Raw genomic sequence first — 19,307 nt, 5'->3', positions numbered from 1 at the left:
TATATTCACATAAACTGTTGCTATTCCTACTAGCCCAAATGCCAGCCTTTGGAAATCAAATGCAGGTAGAATGCAGGTGGGTAGCAAAGTGTGCAAAGGCTACAGTGTATGCAAAAGACATTTCCCCTTACTTCCTACCCTCTTAATTTGCAAATGATAGGAGCAGAAGCTCTCTCTGAACAACAGAGAATGTCTCTTGCTTGCCTATCGAAGAGAAGGATTAAGGTAGCGGTACTTAGTCATGATTGGCCAGGTACATCTTCCAAAATTGAAGAAATTACTTCATGGACTTCAAAACAATAGGAAATTATAGGAGAAAAGTTAGTGCAGCCAACTGAGACACAATTTTATATGGAAGAATAGAACAGGAGTGAAATCTGGACATCTCTCCTGAAGTCTATTCCCACAGATGACTTTTCCCCATGCCTCCTCATACAGTCTTGGTTCCAGGTGTCTTACACCCAGCTGTTGCAGAAAGTTAGCTTCAACTGTACCATTAATCTATTATCCTCAAACAACTGGAATTGTATTATATATGCATACCACATGACTGAGACTTTTTATTTATCAATGAAACTAAATGGTGTGTTGATTAGCTGTGTCAGACTTTCCCAAACACACATCCACAAGAATAGATCTTTTTTTCTTTTTCATTTCTAATAAATTTTATTTCATTTTCTCATAAATATCAAAGACTTGCTTCCTGTATGTGCTTGTACTCCTGAGTGTTGCTTTTAGCAAAAAGGCCACAATATCCTTTCATTTTCTCTTCATACCTAGAGGCAACAGAACAAAGTAGTATATAGATTTTTTTTAATTGACTGCTCGGGGTCATTAACTGCATCATTTCTCAGCTGCTGTCCAGACTTTCAAATCTAACTCTGTATTGTTCCCTTTCTTGTCTTCTATTTCTGCACTTGTGGATGCTGCTCTGGATCAATATCTGTCACTGTCTAAGCTGAGTTTCCAACTAAGCACCACACCTCAACTCACTTCCTTCCCCACCACCTCAATCTCCCAGCATGGGTGAGAGAATCAGAATCAAAGTAAGAGAAGTCATGGGTTGAGATAGACAATTTTATGGGGAAAGCAAGAGCTGCATACACAGGGAAAGTAAACAAGGAATTCCTGAACCACTTCCCATGGGACGCAGACATTGAACCATCCCCAGGAAACCACGGATACATCATGAGTAACAGTTCTTTGTGAAGACAAAAGACATCACTCCAAACAACCCCCCCTTCCTCCTTCTTCACCCCTCTTTATTTGCCAAGCATGGCTGTCATATGCTCTGGGATACTCCTTTGGTGGGCTGGGATCAGCTGTCCCAGCTGTGTCCCCTCTCAATTTCCCATGCATCCCCAGTCTCCTTGCCAGCATGGGAGTACAGGAAGCAGAAAAGGCCTTGGCTATATGTAGGCCCTGCTCAGCAATAATAAAAGCATCTCTTATCAGCACAATTTTCAGCACAAATGCAATATGTAGCCCCAAACTATGTACTATGTGAAGAAAATTAACATTTCCCCAGCCAAAACCAGCACGATATCCTACAAGACTCCCAACTCTATGAATTAGTAGCAAGTTTGGCTTGAAACAGCACTGATTCCTGTATCCTCATCCTTTATTTTATTCACTGGATATGTCCTTTCCATCCTCAGAAACATTATTTTCAGCAAATGCTTCCATTTTTTAAGTGGCACAAAATGTACCAAACTCATGCTCTCAGATCATTCTTGCTCATTTTTAGAAAAAAAAACAACCTTTTTATTCAAATTAATGTCTAATTGTTAATGCTCACTAGTAATTTATAGTCTTTCAAAGACTTCAAGTTGACATAAGAAGTTAGGATAATATTATAACCCTCTAAAAAGCCCCATGAAGTAAAATGTAATTCAAAGGGTAGTTTTTTCTGGGTGATTAAATTGCACATCTTTGAGATTTCTTTTGCCAATAATTCACATGAAGTGTTTTTGCATGTTTCTCCCACCTTCCACAACACCAAGATAAGCTTGGAAAGATAAAACATTATTACAAATTCACAGAAATTTCATGTTCAATGAACACTAAACACTTGACAACCACCCACAAAAGCATAGAAAGCACAGTCTCCTATCACATAGCTCTAGTCTATATTTTTCAAGAGAAGTTCATTCTGTGCAAGAAGATAAGAGTGATTTCCCCATCAAATTACACAATATTCTGTCCTGTCAGTCCACTTGTTTTTTGTGGTCATAATCAGTTTCAAGATCTTTGCCTCTTCACCTGCAACAATTCAGTATTAAGCATCTGATTTCATTTTCTCATGCTATACTCCAGTGCTTCCACTGCACCCTATAGGGATATAACTGTGTTGGTTTTCAAGTGCTAAAAATAAAACAAACACATGTCAACCCAAGGACAAAGTTGAAAGGAAACATACTTTAATGTAACCAAAGAAGAATATATTTAGAATTTTGCTACTAAGCAAGGATGGAAATAAACATGTCAACACATTGCTGTATCTAACTGTGAAACCCACACCCTAGTCAACTCTTTCTGCAGCATTTATTATATATGAAAAGTGGATTCAGTCTATATTTCTTTCTTCTGAAGAGTGACTGTTAGTACTCTGTTACTATTGTTGGCCACAAAGGGCTCCTGAACTGCAGTGTAAAGCACTTCCATCCTTTTAGGCAGTCAGTTTTTCTATCAATTAACAGTAATGTAGCCATCTAAGGTGCATTTGGACAGTGGTGCATATTAAACTTCAATCTGGAATCCTTCCAAAACCAAACACAAGCAAAAGTGGGAAGTAGCATGACACTCACTCCACTCCAGGAAGTGAAAAGTGATCCCTAAATCAGAATGTTTTCTTTTGTCTTTATTTCATTATTGCTGTTAATTTGGGCTCTCTGTAAAGTAGTACTATTCCTCTGTCCCCAGAAATGAATGTTCATAAAAACCCCATGTGATTATATTTTTTAATATTGCCTTTGAAACAATGTGGATCTATATTTTAATATTTTCAATTATTTGAACTCTAATACTTAACAATGGGAAAACAAATAGTACAATTGTATACAGAGGTCTTCATTTTGGAGATCCTGTATTTTGATTAAAGCTGATATTGAAAGCAAGAGCCATTATGTCTGCTTTAATTAACCTTTCCAAACACAAAGCCAAAAATTTATTCCAATGTTAGAGCTTGTTTCCTGGCAAATGGAAATCAAGACAGAGCAAAAGTGTTGGTAAATGAGTATAAATTAACGTGATGGAATTGTAAAACTATGTTGTACAGCCATATGAACACGTCAGAGAGAAGGCAAGGAGGAAAACTGGGAAATGCTCTTAGCAAAATCTATTATTTAACCCCTACAGAACCTGTAGGTTCTTGCCTTCACTGCCATAAACAAGAGGATTCAGTAGACTGGGGCACTATGGAATCTCCTGGTGTGAAAGATTCGGGCTCCAAGGGGTTGCAACCCTAGAAAAGGAACATTTGCTCTTAATGCCCACCAGGTTCCAAGGCTGACTCCTTCAGAATGTCACCTTTTTTCTCGTATACCCATTCAATTGCAAATGATTCTTTTACCCATCAGTGTAGTAGACGTCAACAAATTCCATTCTAAATTTAAAAATACATTAGTATTTTAAACATTAATGTTAAAAAGGTTCACTGGTTCTGGTAAACTCTCCAGGAAGCTCATAATGTCTGCAAAAGGAGTAGTTGCAAACTATCATTCTGGCAGGACTTTAGGTAAGCATTAATGAAGCTCTAAAGAGCTCCTCGAGCTTAATAAGGGCCATTTGACTTCCATCAGCAGGATTCAAATGGCCCCAATTAACTTCTAGGTATGTAGAAAATAAAAATTAATCGAGGGCTAAGTGTTCTGAAGTTCATAAGGGAAAAAACAAATTCCAGCTAATATGCTCCAATATGAATGCTGTGGTACTTGCAGTGAGATTTCTTAGCTTTGACAGTTTGTATGCACCTTTCCAAATAAAAGTAACTCCCTCTTTTAGGCAAATCCAAACTATTCTTTTGCCACTCAGATCATTGTAGAGTCACTGTGTCAACTATGGATAATGGAAATACCTCATCAAAAAGAAAAAGACTGGCAAGCATTCATCTTTTTTGTCAGGGACTGATATGAGGCCTATCAAAAAAAATCAGTGTCTTCATGATTTAGAATTGCCCAAAAAGCCACAACACTTCAAGGTAGTAATAAGACTTGGAATTTTCTTAAGATTTGTGGAAACATAGAGAAGTGAGAAATTAGCATTGTTGGTTTCTACAAGATATCTTCACACTGATAAAATCGTAGCACAAAATTTAAAAAACATTAGTAACTCATATTAAAAAATTATCTTGCAACATGCTACCATGCTACCACATGCACTTTTTAAGACAGGAGGTTTGCAAAAGTAGATGCAGGGTAGCTTGGAAGATGTTATCCATTTCTCTATTTCAGACATTAAGGTTTCATTTCAATTTCTTGTTTCCTAAGGATTTACATACTTAGATTAATGTGTTCTCAATTAGTATGAGACATCTGCAAGTAGCTAGTAAATGTAAAAATACTCCTTAAAACAACACTAAAATATAGGCAAGGAAAAAAATGGGGGGAAAAAAGCACAGAACATTAGAAAATGTGGATGTTCAAGAAATTTGCCATATGTATCCTACGGAGACTTTTAAAATTTATAATAAATATCCACAGATGGAGATTCAAAATCAAGAAATCATACTTCATTCTTGATGTTGACAATTCAGAGTGAGCACATTCAGCAGTCAGCATCAGTCTGTCACATTTCACCTTCAAAATTCTATTTATGGCCTTCATAACCAACATACAGCATTAGAAATATCTTAGAGAAAAAATTAACTACACAGAAAACTGCAAGATGGCTTTTTGTCAAACTGCTTCTTGATCAATTAATCTCCTCATTCTTCAGACTTGTCCACAACTAAATCTATGCTGCCAATTTACCACTATCAGTTTTGGAAGAACATGGGAACAAATTTTATTTTGATTGCAAACCTGAGCTTCAGACTATTAAAATGACTGTTAGCTAACTGGAATAATTACCTAATAATTGCTGACAGGCTTGATCTCCTGGCCTCTTCTAACACTCCCAAAGTGTTGGGTAGAACCCTTTGGAAATACGTGGAATGTATCCAAACCATCAGAAATCTAGAATAGGGGCATTTTTCTAAAGAAAAAAGAAAGTTAAAAACCTGACAATTATTTTTCTATACTTTCTTGCATAATATGGCAAATACCTGCAGGTAAAAACATATTTTGTCATTATAAAAGAAGTCACATATTCTGTAATAAATAGCTCATGTAGTTTTCTGAAGCTTTGTAACATTTTTCCTCCAGAAAATCTTGCTTCAGAAGTGATAGCTCCATATGTCATCACAAACATTATATTTACTCACCACACAGGAAAACCCCTGGCATAATACCTGCTTCTCTATTTTTGTTTGTTTGTTTCAACTATCATTAGTTCAAACAATAACGTCTTATTTCTACTAAAAGCCCATCGCAGCACTTAAAACAGGGGTAAAAGCTTCTACAGATGCCAAGTCACTGTATATTTTGAGATATTCTGCAGTATTTGGGGGACAACCAATTCCCACAGAGAAAAGTACTTCTAATCATTCATGTGTGGAAAAAAACAGCATGATTTCTCTGATTATTTAGATAGGTACTAACACTCTGGTTAATGAATGAGGGATTTAGACAGAAAATTATACTGAACTAGGGGTGGGTGGGATGTGTGTGTTTGGTTGGTTTAGAGGGGGTTTAAGAAGGAATAAAATCTAATTTTGGTACTCAAACTGCAAATATGTAAGAAAGGCACAAAAGTGATCAATACTGAGACCTTAAGTCAGTTTCACAGAATTCAGCAGTACGTTCAAATTCCAGCATCAATGCATTTCCCTTTTGCTTACAGTTATGTGTGGTTTCAGAAGCAGAAATTCAAAAAGATCCCACAGATTACGGGCTTCCAGCTAAGCACAGAATGCACAGGAAGATATTTGACTTGCATCTCCAGAGATTTAACTTGTTCTACATTTCAGACTCCACTGGGTACCGCTGCCGAAAGACGATCCCATTTTAACCTTAACTGGTTCTGAAGAGACCCGGCCCTACATGCGATACGACCCGCACAGACGATGGGCTTCGCATGCAAAAACTGGGGGGAGGGGGGCGAGAAGAGAAAATTAATACCTTTAATCCTGCAATGCCTCCTGGATCCCTATTCCTCACACTGCGACACGCGCAGTCCTCCTCCCTCCCTGCGCGAGGGCTGCCCGCTGCATTGAGGAAACTTCCCGAGGGGCCGCTGCCCGCGCTCCCGCCGCACCTGCCCGCGGCCCCGGCCGGACAGCGCTGCTCCGTGTGCCCCGGGGCACCGGAGAAGCGGCGGGACTGCCGGCACTTCCCCGCGCTCCCGCCCCGCAGCATCGGCCCGAGCCAGCGACAGACCCCGCTCCGGCAGCCTCGGTCGCCCCGCAGCCTCCCGGCCGGACAGGGCTTCCCTTTCCCTCCGGCGATGCTGAATCACTGCGGGCCGCCGCTCCGCCGCCTCTCCCCGGGGGCGGCAGCCTGTCCCGCGCCGCCGCAGGAGGAGGAGGTGTCGCGCCCCGCCGGCCCCTCACCCTGACCTCACCTGCCGCGGCGCGGGCGGGCGGTCCTGCAGCGCTCCGCTGCTCGCGGGCGGCGCGTGCTGCGCCTCACGGGCGGCGCGATCCCGGGCGGGGCGATCCCGGGCGGCAGCATCCGCGCCGGGCACGGGCGGGAGGAGGAGCGGGAGGTTACGGCGGGGAGCCGGGACAAACCATTCCCTGCGAGGGGGCACGGCCGGCGGCCGGGCGCCGGGCGGGGCGGGGAGCGCGGGCCCTCCCACACAGGTACGTGCGAGGATTGCGCCCGAGGGGCGTCGGGCGGCGGCCGCGGAGCGGGGCGGGCGGTGCGGCGGCCGGGAGCAGCGCTGCCGGTCCGCCGGTGCTCCCCCCCCGCTCGCGGTGGAGCGGCCCGCGCTGTCTCGCCGCCCGAGGACGCGAGCGGACCCGGCGGCCACGCGGGCAGCGCCCGGGGCGGCCCGCGACCGCCGGGAGGAGCGAGGCGGGCCGCGCCGCGCTCAGGGCCGGCTACGGCCGTCTCCGTTCGGCCCCGCCGAGCCGCGGGACCCGGGGCCGGCTCCGGCTGCCGGGAAGTGCCTTAGGAACCCTGCGGAGCGCTCCCCGGCCGCCGGGCGCCCCGGGCGTGCCCCGCCGTGAGGCACGGGGAGCCTCCCCGAGCGCCCGCGGGGCCCGGCGGTGCGTGGGGCCGGGGCGGGTGGAGGCGCCCGCGGGCCCGGAGCCGCCGGCGGCTCCCCGCGCGCAGCCCGGCACCTGCCCGAGCCACAAACCCGTGCCCCCTGCCCGCGGCTGCAAACAGGAATTTTTTTTTTTCCTCTTCCCCTTTGGAACCGCAGCCAAATGTTTTCCTCCCGTGTGCACGACCGCTGTTTGCCACTCTGAGCGAGCCATTTCGGGCTTCTCCTGAAATACTTCGCATCTTCACGTAAAGGCACGTGACCTAATCAGATAAATGCCATACATATTGAAAAAATAGAGAAACGCATGTAAAATAAAATTTTTCAGGAATTTATCAGAAGAATAAAAAGTTTCACAAAAAAAGAATACTTACAGAATAAATAATAAAACCCCAACTGAAATTTAGTCAATTATCTCAGTAGATTATGTGTTTATCAAGGTTAGGAGCCCAATTCACAAGCAGTGGAAGTCACCATGGCATTTGATTTCATCTGCATTATGTTTGCCATGGAACTAGCTGTAATCTTTTATTGACTTCTGGTTTATTAATTAATGATCTTACTTTGTTCATACTATTACATTCTTACATCACACATTCCTCTCTACTACATACCTTTAAAATCAATTCCAGTCTAGTCTTTCTTGCACAATCTTGCCTAAAAAAAGGCCTTCTGTGAGAATGTTTACAACTACCTCTTGAAGGCAGTTAGAAATAAATATATTCAGTAGGCTTAGTTTCAAGTTTTCTATTTCTTGGTCAGAAAGAACTGAAACAAAGTTAATAATGTTAAATGAAAACAAAAATTTGATTGCAATTTGATCAGAGTTAAGGGGTTTTTTTTGCTCTATTTTAACCATCTTTCAAGGTAAACTGATACTTTAATAGGAACAGATTCCAGGCTTCTTGCAATTGCTAAAATGATTGTTAAGGACAGAAAAACACATGAAAAATCCTTTCGGAAATCCTAGAGAGATATCAGACTGTTTTCTCATGTGTGGTATCAATTTGTAGCTTGTAAAGTTGAAGGATTTACTTTTTGCAGACATGGTATTTTTCATTGGGTTGAATGACAGATTACATTGTGGTTTCTCCTGATACGCTGAATTCATTATTTATTTGCCACTAAAACCTTTGTCGGGCTTGTCAAAAAAACAAAACAAAAAAAAGAAACAAAAAAAAAAAAAAGCAGAGATATAATTTCTGGCCACAAACATGTAATCTAATAGAAGCTCCCATGCTTGTGTAGGTAAGTGTTTGTAGGAACAGGTCTAAATTTTAGTGACAGAAAAGCCATGCTAAAGCAATGGGATCTAAGCTCGTCCCCATGCAAACAGTCACTATTCTCAGAGCTGTGCCAAAGCTCCTGATGTGCCAAGCTGTTCCAGGATGCTCCTGAGGAAAGGTTTGATTCTCCTTCCGTTAGTCATTTGGAATGCTGCCACTGAGTGCAGATGAAACCATTTACAAGGCTGACATGCACTGCATGTTATCTCTGGGTCAAAGCTTGGGTTGGGCATATAGCAGCCCCTGCCTGCTTTGTTTTAGCGGTGTGTCCACATTCCATAGCCCAAACCAGGCCTCTCCACCCCAAGTAATGTGCACACCTCTGCTGAGCAAAGTATATTAGATCTTGGGAAGAGCAGCAAACCACAAGCAGGAGTTTGTGATGAGAGATTGCACCCAGCTGTTGCTTTATGATTCACAGGCAAACCTGAAGTTTGGGAATAGAGTTGTGGCCTACTTGGCTCCTGGGAGGATTTTAGGATAAGCCTCCCCTTCCAGGTGCAGCTAATGCTTCCTCTTTTCAGAGGGCTGGTACCAATGGGTGCTGTTCCCAGCTGGGAAAGCACAACCCAGGACACATCTTCCCAGCAAAAGCCAGAGCCTCACAGCAGAAATGCTCTTTCTCCTCCCCATTCCTGGGAGGCAGGAGGCATTAATCTCTTCCTGAACGTGCTTTTAGTTGTTGTTTCCCAGAAGCAGATCAGATTTACTCTTTTTAATGCGATCTGCATTCTGAATCACTCTGAGAGTAAATGGTATTCGCTACCTCCATGTTGAAACATTAGAGCTAACAAAATGTAGTAAGGAACCAAAGCAGGGTATTAAATACACAGATGCTTAATTAGGAGCATTAAATAGAGTTATATTTTTGATACTGAGCTAGTTTAAATATTGAATATTGATGCACTTGAGAACAGATGTGCCTAGATAATTATTATAAGTAGAAATAGTAATAAAATACCTTTTACATGGCATGAAGATTATCTTATGAATTTCACAAATGAACAAACAGGAAAGACAGAAAGTGCTTTCTCAGAAATCTACATATTTCTATGAATTTTCTTAGTTTTTTCCAATTTTTCCATGCAGAAGTTCTTTATGAATTTTAATTGTTACAGTTGCAGAGTGGTGAGGTCAATCATATCAGTTCTATCTTCGAGAGAAAGAATGATTTATTTGAACACAGTTCCTATTTCATCATTCCTGTTACTACAAACATATTCCCTGAATAATTATGAGCACTGTAATGCTGTATATGTAATCTATCTCCAAGTCAGTAAATACAATGTCCTCAAATTACAAAGAGGATAATTAAATTGTCTAAAGAACACTGGTATTTGAACAAAGTCACAAAACAGACTTGGAGATGCAAACCTATTTCTCCTGCTCACTCAACTGCCAGCTTACAGAGCTGCAGTAGAATGCACAGTCTGATGTGGTCCAGAAAACTTGAAGTTGCATTTCACCTCAGCTGTTGAAACAGGCTCTATCTTTGTGCAACTGTGAGTACTCGCAAATCCCAAAAAGACCTTCAAAATATTACATGTGACAATCGTAAAGTTCAAAAGCTTTGAAACAGAATCAGCATATAGGTTTATAATAGGAATAATATCTATTCCTATTCGCTAATAGCTATAAATAGTGTGTTTTCTTCTGTTTGCACAGCACTCATCTTAGAATATATTTACTAAGTAGATAATTACACTTTTCTAATCAGGTGCATTTTCCCACTTGCTATAAAGCCATCTCCAAACATAATCTGTGCTGTCATAAACCATCCATTTCCTAGTGTCAGCCTAGAAAACATTACCAATGAAGAAACAAGGTTCAGCTCAACTTCCATCCCTATACTTTATTTTCCCTTAGGATTCTTGCTACAATACTTCTCAGGCCATACATAATTTTTGCTTCAAAAAGCAACACCCATTTCCTTTATAAGCCATCTGCTCAACGTGTTAGCAAAATCCATGCAACAGCTTCCCAGCAGCACCAACACCTGCTAACAGGGGATGGTGTTTCAAGAAGATATTGCCAGCCTGTCACAGCTTCTTATCTCCTCTCTCTCTAATCTTCAGAGTACTGCCTGGGATTATCTCCTGGAAATCAAATGCCCAGCAAGATAGCTTGTTACTTTTTTATGCATCAGCAAACATGCACTTGATTGAGTTCATTAGTGCTGTAAACATCTTTTATTATACAGATCAATGTGAATTTACAAGCTGTAGCAGTATGATATTGACATTATGTAGCATTTCATATACGATAACTTTTTATAGTCCTCAACACCCCAAACACGCTCTGGGTTAAACTCAGTACTGATGTAAGCAGATACCATAACACCAAGGCTATCCATGGACTACAGTCAATTATCCTCAAGCTTAATGAGGTTCCTTTGGTTCAGGCATGATTTTGAACAGCTTTAAGATAGGAACACTTCTATTTTTAACCACACAAAATATTATTTTGAAGCATCTGTATCTGTTTAGTAATCAAAGCTTGGAGGTTCTTCTTCAAATATCTTCAAGTTTCCATCTGCTGTCTGCCTCTGTGTAAGAAAGGAAGTCCCAGAATTTCAGCAGTTTGGAGAAACATTTGCTTTTGTTGAGTAGCCATGAAGAAAAAAAAAATATTCTACTGCATGAAGGCTTAGGATCAAATGAGGCATAAGTTGAAGGAAAGTGGAAACTTACATTTGTTGGTCAACTAAGTTACTATGTTCATCCAGGAAATAAAACCAGTTTTTATAAACAGTCACAAACTGGGGCAAGTTCATATAATGTTACTAAATACTTATACTATTGCTGACATGCAGGCCCAAGTAGAAAGAGCGGTGTGAGCTGCTCCTTCTTTGCAGTTGGACATAGTAATGAAATCATTATCTTAAGCAATATGGTCAAATATGAGAAAAGTGGGCATGAGACTTCCACCCCAGCAAAGCTGTGCTTTTTCCCATGCATGTCCTTTCACAGTGTAAAAGTTCTCAGCATCTGTTCAATTTTTACCTTACCAGGTATAAGTGGAAATTCATCCATACAGGTTTGTTGAAATAAGTCTAAAGTGATTGGCTCAGTACTTTGATGTATTGTACTGTGACAGCTATTGGGTGTTATATTACTATCACCATAACCATTTTTAAGATAATTGGTGTCTAAACTTTACAGCTTAAAGAAGCTCTACATCTTTTGAAGATGTTGATTCAATTGACAGAAAAGTCTGCATTTATTTGCATTATTATGGTCTCCTTATGCTTTTTTAATTTAAATTTTGCCTGGGAGGAAAAGAAATAATTTTGCATAAGATGCTATAATTTCTTTGATAGGGTAATGCACCTCCTAAACAAAACTTTTATTCACTTGGCAATACCATATAAAAGAGTTACTCTCCCAACATTCCTATCAGGTAAAAATGATGCATTTCCATTAAAGCAATGGATACAGATTCAAATGTATTCCAAGGCCACTGGTTCACATCAGGCAATGAATTTGTGCCTATCAGATGAGTGTATTGTCAAAAACCACCCAAAATATAGTGATCTGGAATACACAAAAGGTTGAGAAAAATCTATTATCAGCATTTACCTGATTTACTTCCCACTTTGTAAACCACTTGAAATATGACCTCTGGAGCCCCTGGCTGAAGGAAGTGACCAACTCCACTCAAGTCCCATTGACATGCTCAATAGATTAGAGATAAAATTTAATAGATTAATAAATTATAATAGATATAGATTAGATAGATAATAGATAATGGAGATGATAATAGATTATAGATAAGATTTAACATATTTAAAATTTATTCATATATGCCTTTCAATATTGCTTGATATGAAGTAAGATTTTCAAACCCAACCAAGAATCACGTCCTAAGGCACTATCACAGTGACAAGGCAGATCCAAGGTCAGGCCAGGAAGTCAGTCAATAGACAAGGATAAGATCCTGCAGTCACCAGGCAGATCCATAACAAAACCAGGTGTGAGTCCAAGCTGAGGAGCTGCCTGAGCCACAGCCACGTTGTGGCTGTACAGGTGATCAGCACTCCTCCAGTGTAACTACAGCAAGAGCTGGGAACTCAGGGCCGACCTTAAATAGAGCTCCTGAGCGCATGGCTGTGGGGAGGTCCCAGCTGAGGCTTCTCAGCACCTTTAACACATATTAATGCCCTCAGTGCCCTGACACAACAGGATTTAGAGGAACCTGGAATTTAATTTATTTATTTGATTTAATTTGAAATTCTGTGGTAGAGATTGTAGGACTTTTGCTTTTGTGTTATCTTTCCCAAGGAACTTTTGTACAGTATATCTCATATTAACTTAATCAAAATTTACTGTATAGGCATATGGAATTTAATTCGGAGTGTAGAAGGAACTTCCCTGTTCAGCAATAGAGTTTTGTTTGCCCTCTCAATCAAATATTACTTGCTAGTTACAACAGGAATTTCTGGTTCTACAAAACAATGTAAGGGTTAACTTGCCAGACAACTGAAAATGCCCTGACATAGGTAACATTTTCTACAGACAGAATAATATCTGTTTGCCCTTGTTTTGTGACATTTAGAGATTGAAAATTTGTCTCTATTGTGTAGCACTCACCAACAGGAACTATTAACAAAGGTTATAAAATAAAGTGAAATGTGTGCAGTGAGGACTTGTGGAAGCACACTATGAACTGATCTCACTGAGAGAATGCAAATTTCCATGCACAAAATAACTCATATGTCAAAACCTGTTTTATCCCTCTTTAAGATAATGAGTGGGATGCACATGTAGAACAGATACCCCAATATTGACCTTCATGTCTTTAAAGCACAGTGCTTCTGTTAAAAATAAGAATTTTGCCACAAATGATCCAGAGCAGATAGTGCCAGATTATGGGTTTGCTACAATCCAAGTCCCATCCTACTCCTATGTCAGACTAAAAGTCTGCTGCAATCAGTGAGTAGAAGAGAAAGAACTTGTCACATTTTATAAAAAGTGCAGTGGACTCAGCAGCTCCATAAAGATTTGATAAGATTTTACCACTTAAAGGTCTACCCACAGTAACAAAGGGTTAAAATTGTCATCCAGTATAATTATTCTGCATTTTACCCTGTTTTGACTCAGGTATATTTTCTGATTTCTTCATTCTCATTTTAAAGACTACGTAGAATTTAAGATTGTGTGAATTTGGATTACATAAACAAGAATTGCTTTGCATTCCTTTTCCTCTTTCAGAAAAATGAAGGCAAGGATGACTTTCACAGGATTCAACCAAAAGTTCTAAATAACTTAATATTTTTGAGATCCAGGTAGCCTAATAAAGCTACTACTTCAGACTTTTTTCATAATTTAATTGCAAACTCAAAGATTTTACATATGAAATTATATAAGTTTTTCATAGCTAAAGTTTAAGAGGAGTATTTTTACATTGAGTACAAGTTATAAAGCTATCGTGCCAACACAAACTAAATGGAGATTTTCATCTTAAACATCAGAGATATTAAATGGAGTTAAAAGTTAATTAGTTGTTCATCTATGACCAAGTTCCCCTGTCTATATATCTCCCATGGACAGCAATTATTTTATGGACAGCAGGAGAGATATATAGGAATAACATAGTATTTTAAATCTGGAAAAGAAGCAATATAATAACTTTATATTACTAATTTCAACAATAACATACAGCAGTAATAATAATAATTTTCTGAAGCAACTTGTATTAAAACACTACCAGGAGACGACACATTTTAAAACATTAGCTGGGGAAAAAATGAGTTCTGAATTACCAGAGACACAGAACTGCCAGATTGTTTTCTTGTTTTGGGTTTTTTTGGGGATTTTTTTTTCTAATTATTATGTATTTAGAAATCTGTGTAAGATAGAACCTGCTGTTTCATATCAGTAAGAAAAGCTTTAAAATATTTATCAGCTAACAAATATTTGACCCATTTATTTATCATGTTTAATGGCAAAACATAGTGGAAATGGTAACTTTTTCATCATTATTTGATTTTCACTAGTACTTTTAATTGCCTTCTAAAATGAAAATTCTAAAAAATGAAAAAGAAAGTCATTATCAAAAAAAAAAATCATGCTATCAAAAAGGGTAAGTGAAGTTGTCACTTTTGTATAGTCAAAGTATTCTTTCTCATATTCTTCTTTCATTATGTATAAATATTTAATCAGCATATATTTATGTCACAACAGAAAGCAATATAGAAAATAAGAAAAAAACCTGCTGCCAGAAAACATGTTTATTTTTTTCCATATATCCCAAATTAAAACAGACTACAAGAGCATGAAGCATTCCAAAAGAAATGTGCAAAACAAGGCTGTGAAAAAATCTATGTCTGCGCATATAGGTAAGGCTACAGTGGATCAGTCTGTCCCGAAATGACCTTGTTTTTCCTCAAGGTCCCCAGCTTTCTGCAGACCACACGTTGTTCCACGGATGTTTACAGGGCAACCAGATAAAACAGAGATTTAAAGGGGCCTGCCCTGTCTATGCTGGGGGCTCCAAACTCACATCAAGGAAAGGAGCCCTGCCTGTGGGGAATCACAGCCTGGGGCAGGAGAATCCTCCAAATTGTAGCCAATCCTTTCCTACAACTGCTTGTTGTAGCAAAGAAACAAAAGACTACTACAATTAGACTTTACATAGACATGGTGCATTTTGATTCAGACTATGGATTGTAATTTTTTACTATAATAGATAATATTAACATAATTTGCATTTCCTTATGATCTCATTGGATTTTTATGTCCAAGAAGTAACAGTGACAACATTATTGAGTGACTATGATTAATTATTTCAATTATGGTAGGAATCAAAGATCCCATTCAAAATTAGTCCCCCATTGTGATGCAGTTGTACAAACATATTAAAAGAGTGTGTCTGGACCAGAAGTCTGCAAATTACTCCTCTCAGAGTCATCAGGGAAAAGACAGGAGCACACATGGAGCACACACAGGCAGGGATGAACCTGGACAGTGTTTGTATTGCCAAGATTGTAACAAAACACAGTTTCTCCTAATTAAAGCAACACTTTTTCCTCTTCAAATGAGATAGGTTACCATCTCCTATTATCTTTCTTAAAAGACTATATTGCATATTTTCCTGTTGCATGAGGCAAGTTCTACAATTCTTCCATAATTATTTAATTTGTTCTCCTCTCTCCTGCACATATATGTGCTCCAATTCTCCTGGCCTCCTTTTTTTTTCTCTCTACCATTTTCAAACATTCTCTTTTTTCCTGCAGCCCAGCCTTTCTCCTCCCTCCTTCCTTGAAATCCCAGCTGCCATGGAAATCCTGCTGTCCAACACCACTGAAACTTTCAGAAGCCTTTTACTTCTATCTGTATAACCCTAAAATTTGTGGATGAAACAACCCTCTATAAATGGTAAGTATTGGTATTGATTGTGTTATTAATATTTGCATGTTAAAGGATTCATATATAAACAATTTAGTTCCCCCTTCAAACAGACAATAAATTGAAAAAAATATTCCTCCCTTGTCATCCAGAGGGAAAATGAATTTTAACTGAAGGAGAGCAATTTCAACCTGGGTTTAGCATTTTTAAGAAATTATAGGAATCAGTTATTTTCCCAAGAATAATTTCTAACATGTCTTTTGTGCCTATTTAATATACTATCCTATGCTAACTTTGAGGAATGGATATGGCAAATTATACTCTCGTCTCTTCAATGAATTGATGCAATGTTATTGCAGAAATGAAAAAGAGGATGAAAGAGAAGTATATCCTTGAGATAGCTTTTGAAGAGTGACAGGCACAAAACCAGAAAACACACCCAGGTCCAGTGTTGCAGGTAACATCCTGATGTCACTGATGGCAAAACTTATTTTCAGTATGAAGAAATCAAGATTTCATTTGAGACTTCAGAAACAGTTTCTCATCAGCAGTGGCTTTTCTGGCCTTTGCCCCTGCTGGTGTGGGCTCAGGGGATCAGAAATCTCGTTTGTCTTCTCAATAATGATGAGGAAAGGCCCTGACTGATTTAAACGTGCCTTCATTTTTGTTCAACACTATCAGTGAAAATTAATATCTGATGTGCCAAATATTTGGAGGAGGCAAGGGATGCCAAACAACACCAAACTGTGTGGCTGAATTCCATTGGTCTTGTGAACTCTTACAAAATAACAGTTCTGGTAGTAAATCTGCAGTACAGTGAAGGGAAAGACCAAGTAAATGGAATAGGGTGGCAAACAAAACAAATGGAGGCCAAAAGGGATAGGAAAGAGGGAAAAGCAAAGTGTGAAACTAAAAGCATATAAAGCCTTTGGAGGATAGAAAAGAACATTTTTTGGGAGGAATGGAAATATAATTTATTTTAGTAGCATAAAAAATTAAAACTAGGAGGGACAAAAAATATCTGATTAAATCACAGAATAACTTTTACTGTGATAAAGTAGATGGAAGGAAAGATTTCTGAGGTGAAATATCAAAGGATAAGCTTTGATATCTAGCTACTTCAAGTGATCTACACATATAATGCCATCACCTGTGAGTTAAAATGTTGCACTGAGCATAAGAAATAAATGCAGATGTTATCCCCAAGACAGTCAGATTTCTATACAATCTCTGTTAGAGACCTCGATTGATTCATTTTATCTGAAGTTATTTTAAAGGAATTACAGCACTGGAAATGAGAAATGCTTGAGGATAATTCTTATATGTAGACACTTAATATCTAATATATTAATTGGGGATGCATCAGCTCTTTGCACAAAAAGAATTGAGTTCTCTTCTTGTAAATGTGATGGTTAAAATCATAATACTTAATACCAATTTAAAAGCCCTGTCTGTCGCATTCATGTGTAAAAACTGTACTGCACATGGTTACCATCTTTTAAAATGGATTTAAAAAATAAAAGCTTGACTGGAAGCATTACATTTATTTCAGATATCATTAAAAATTACCTCTATATTTCAGATGTGAAACTGAGTTTATAGAAAATCTGGCTTGGACTAAATGCAAATAGAAGTCAAAGTTCTCTGTTTCATAAGATTAAAACAATGCTTGAAAACACTCAACTTCTCTTTCTTGGTGAATCAGCCATACATCTATCAAATATACAGAACATCTACTGATATCAAAGTATAGTCTGACAATGGCTTCTCTGGCTCTGAAGTTGAGGGGAAAAAGCTTTTACATTGACATTTGCATTACAACCACTTGAAATAACCACTTCTTCTTTGTGCTAACGAGAAGTAATAAGTTCTTCTTGGCATGCACTATAGATATTTCTCCTTTTAGCTTTGTGAGTCAAAGACAAACAAAAAGAAATCCAAAAATAGTAAATAAACTTTTAATCTGGTTCTTGGCTACTTTTTTTTTCCATATGGAAAGTGGCTTTTACTCTTTTTTTCTTGGATGAATTTTTTTTCAATAGATTTTTTTCAATAGATGAGTATGATACTATTATTGGTTTTGCTTATTATTTCCTCTAATGAAAGGCTACTGGTCTAATAGTCTTTTAGCAGTTCATCTTCTTGGCTTCTAAATGTAAGGAAAAAGCACTGCAGACACCTGACTGAAGAACATCTGCTGAAACCCTCTGAGCCTGGAATGACCACTCATTCATGGCACTAGCAATATAAAAAAAAATTTAAACAAAAGACACTGAGAAGAAATTAAAGCATTTAAAGGCTCAAACTCTGGAAATAGCAGAAACTACTGGAAAAGAAGGCAAGAACACTTCAGTGTACATCTGGAAACAGTAAGTGTTATTTAAAAGCAAGTCTATCAGAAGGAGGTTTTCCTTCTGAAAATAGCAAGTGCTGATGCATTTGGCATATTTAACACTTCTCAGCAATCCAAGAAAAGGAGGATATTCATGAAGCTGGTACTAAAAATGAAGCATATTAAAGTTATATGCTTTGGTGCTGAATGTTTAAAAGTGTATTTTACTTTATAAGATTGGGATGACAAGGTTATAAGATTATATTTACTATATAAGATTGGGGTGCTAGAAGTGTACAATAAAGCGTGGCATTATCCAGCCATAGGGTAAGATCTATCGAAGATTTGTAGATTAAAAAAAATAAATTTAAAACCCTTCCAACTTTAAAAAGCCACTGGTTTTCAACAGAAAGTGGAGCAAATAATACAGAAATAGACTCCTGGGAGAAGCAGACTCCAGATGAGGCAATTTAGAATCTGCCAAAAACTAGTACTTGAATAAGTGTTGGACTGGACTGTACCTGTTGGACTGGACAGTTTGGAACCTTAGATATTACCAAGAGCTGCAAATACCATAAGACAAATATATCAGAGGCAGAAAAACACCCAGAGCTGGAATTCCTGAGCAAGGAATAACAACACAAATAAAGCAGATGGAAGACTCTGAACATTAAGCAAAACCTTGTATTTATTTGTCTTCAGGTGCCAGGGGTCTGAACCATGAAGAAACTGCATGTTGCTGCCTTGGATGATTGTTTTCTTGGATGGTTGTTTTCTGATTGTATTCTGTGAATAAAAACACTTGCAGCAAAAGATGACATGTGCAGAAGAAATAATAAACATAAAAACAAGTGGGACATATTACATTAGGCATATATGCACAGCTCCTAGTATTTCTAGGAACTGCTGTAACTCAGATAAAAACAGCAGGTTGTAGAAATATAAAGGGGTAAAAATACAGGTTTATTAAAGTGATTTTTTTTCTATTTAAAAAATGTGCTTCTAGAAATTAAAACAAATAAACAGGAAAACCAT

At 38.9% G+C, this 19,307-nt stretch overlaps 2 protein-coding genes across 8 annotated transcripts in view; one reads left to right on the top strand and one right to left on the bottom strand.

Annotated features, from left to right (window-relative positions):
• The window catches only part of TTLL7 (tubulin tyrosine ligase like 7), a 65,597-nt gene extending 58,758 nt beyond the window's left edge, over positions 1–6,839 (bottom strand). For 3 of the 7 annotated variants that reach the window (XR_011002275.1, XM_068199926.1, XM_068199930.1), the window contains exon 1: positions 6,661–6,797. The gene's annotated coding sequence lies outside the window, so the exon portion shown is untranslated. Of the gene's footprint in view, positions 1–5,069; positions 5,194–6,660 lie in introns of all 7 variants that reach the window. The other 4 variants (XM_068199927.1, XM_068199928.1, XM_068199931.1 and 1 more) reach the window with 4 other exon arrangements.
• A 32-nt stretch (positions 6,840–6,871) lies between these two features.
• Positions 6,872–19,307, top strand: part of PRKACB (protein kinase cAMP-activated catalytic subunit beta) — an 82,691-nt gene continuing 70,255 nt past the window's right edge. Inside the window, exons 1-3 of the mRNA XM_068199941.1 lie at positions 6,872–6,901; positions 15,829–15,970; positions 18,071–18,309. Coding sequence (XP_068056042.1) covers position 18,309 — 1 coding nt within the window. The 5' untranslated portion in view covers positions 6,872–6,901; positions 15,829–15,970; positions 18,071–18,308. The remainder of the gene's footprint in view (positions 6,902–15,828; positions 15,971–18,070; positions 18,310–19,307) is intronic.

Source organism: Anomalospiza imberbis, chromosome 9 (genome assembly GCF_031753505.1).
Source record: "Anomalospiza imberbis isolate Cuckoo-Finch-1a 21T00152 chromosome 9, ASM3175350v1, whole genome shotgun sequence".
In the NCBI taxonomy this organism is placed as follows: domain Eukaryota; kingdom Metazoa; phylum Chordata; class Aves; order Passeriformes; family Viduidae; genus Anomalospiza; species Anomalospiza imberbis.
The sequence above is the reverse complement of the archived record's forward strand: the minus strand, read 5'-3'. Positions and strand labels throughout refer to the sequence as shown.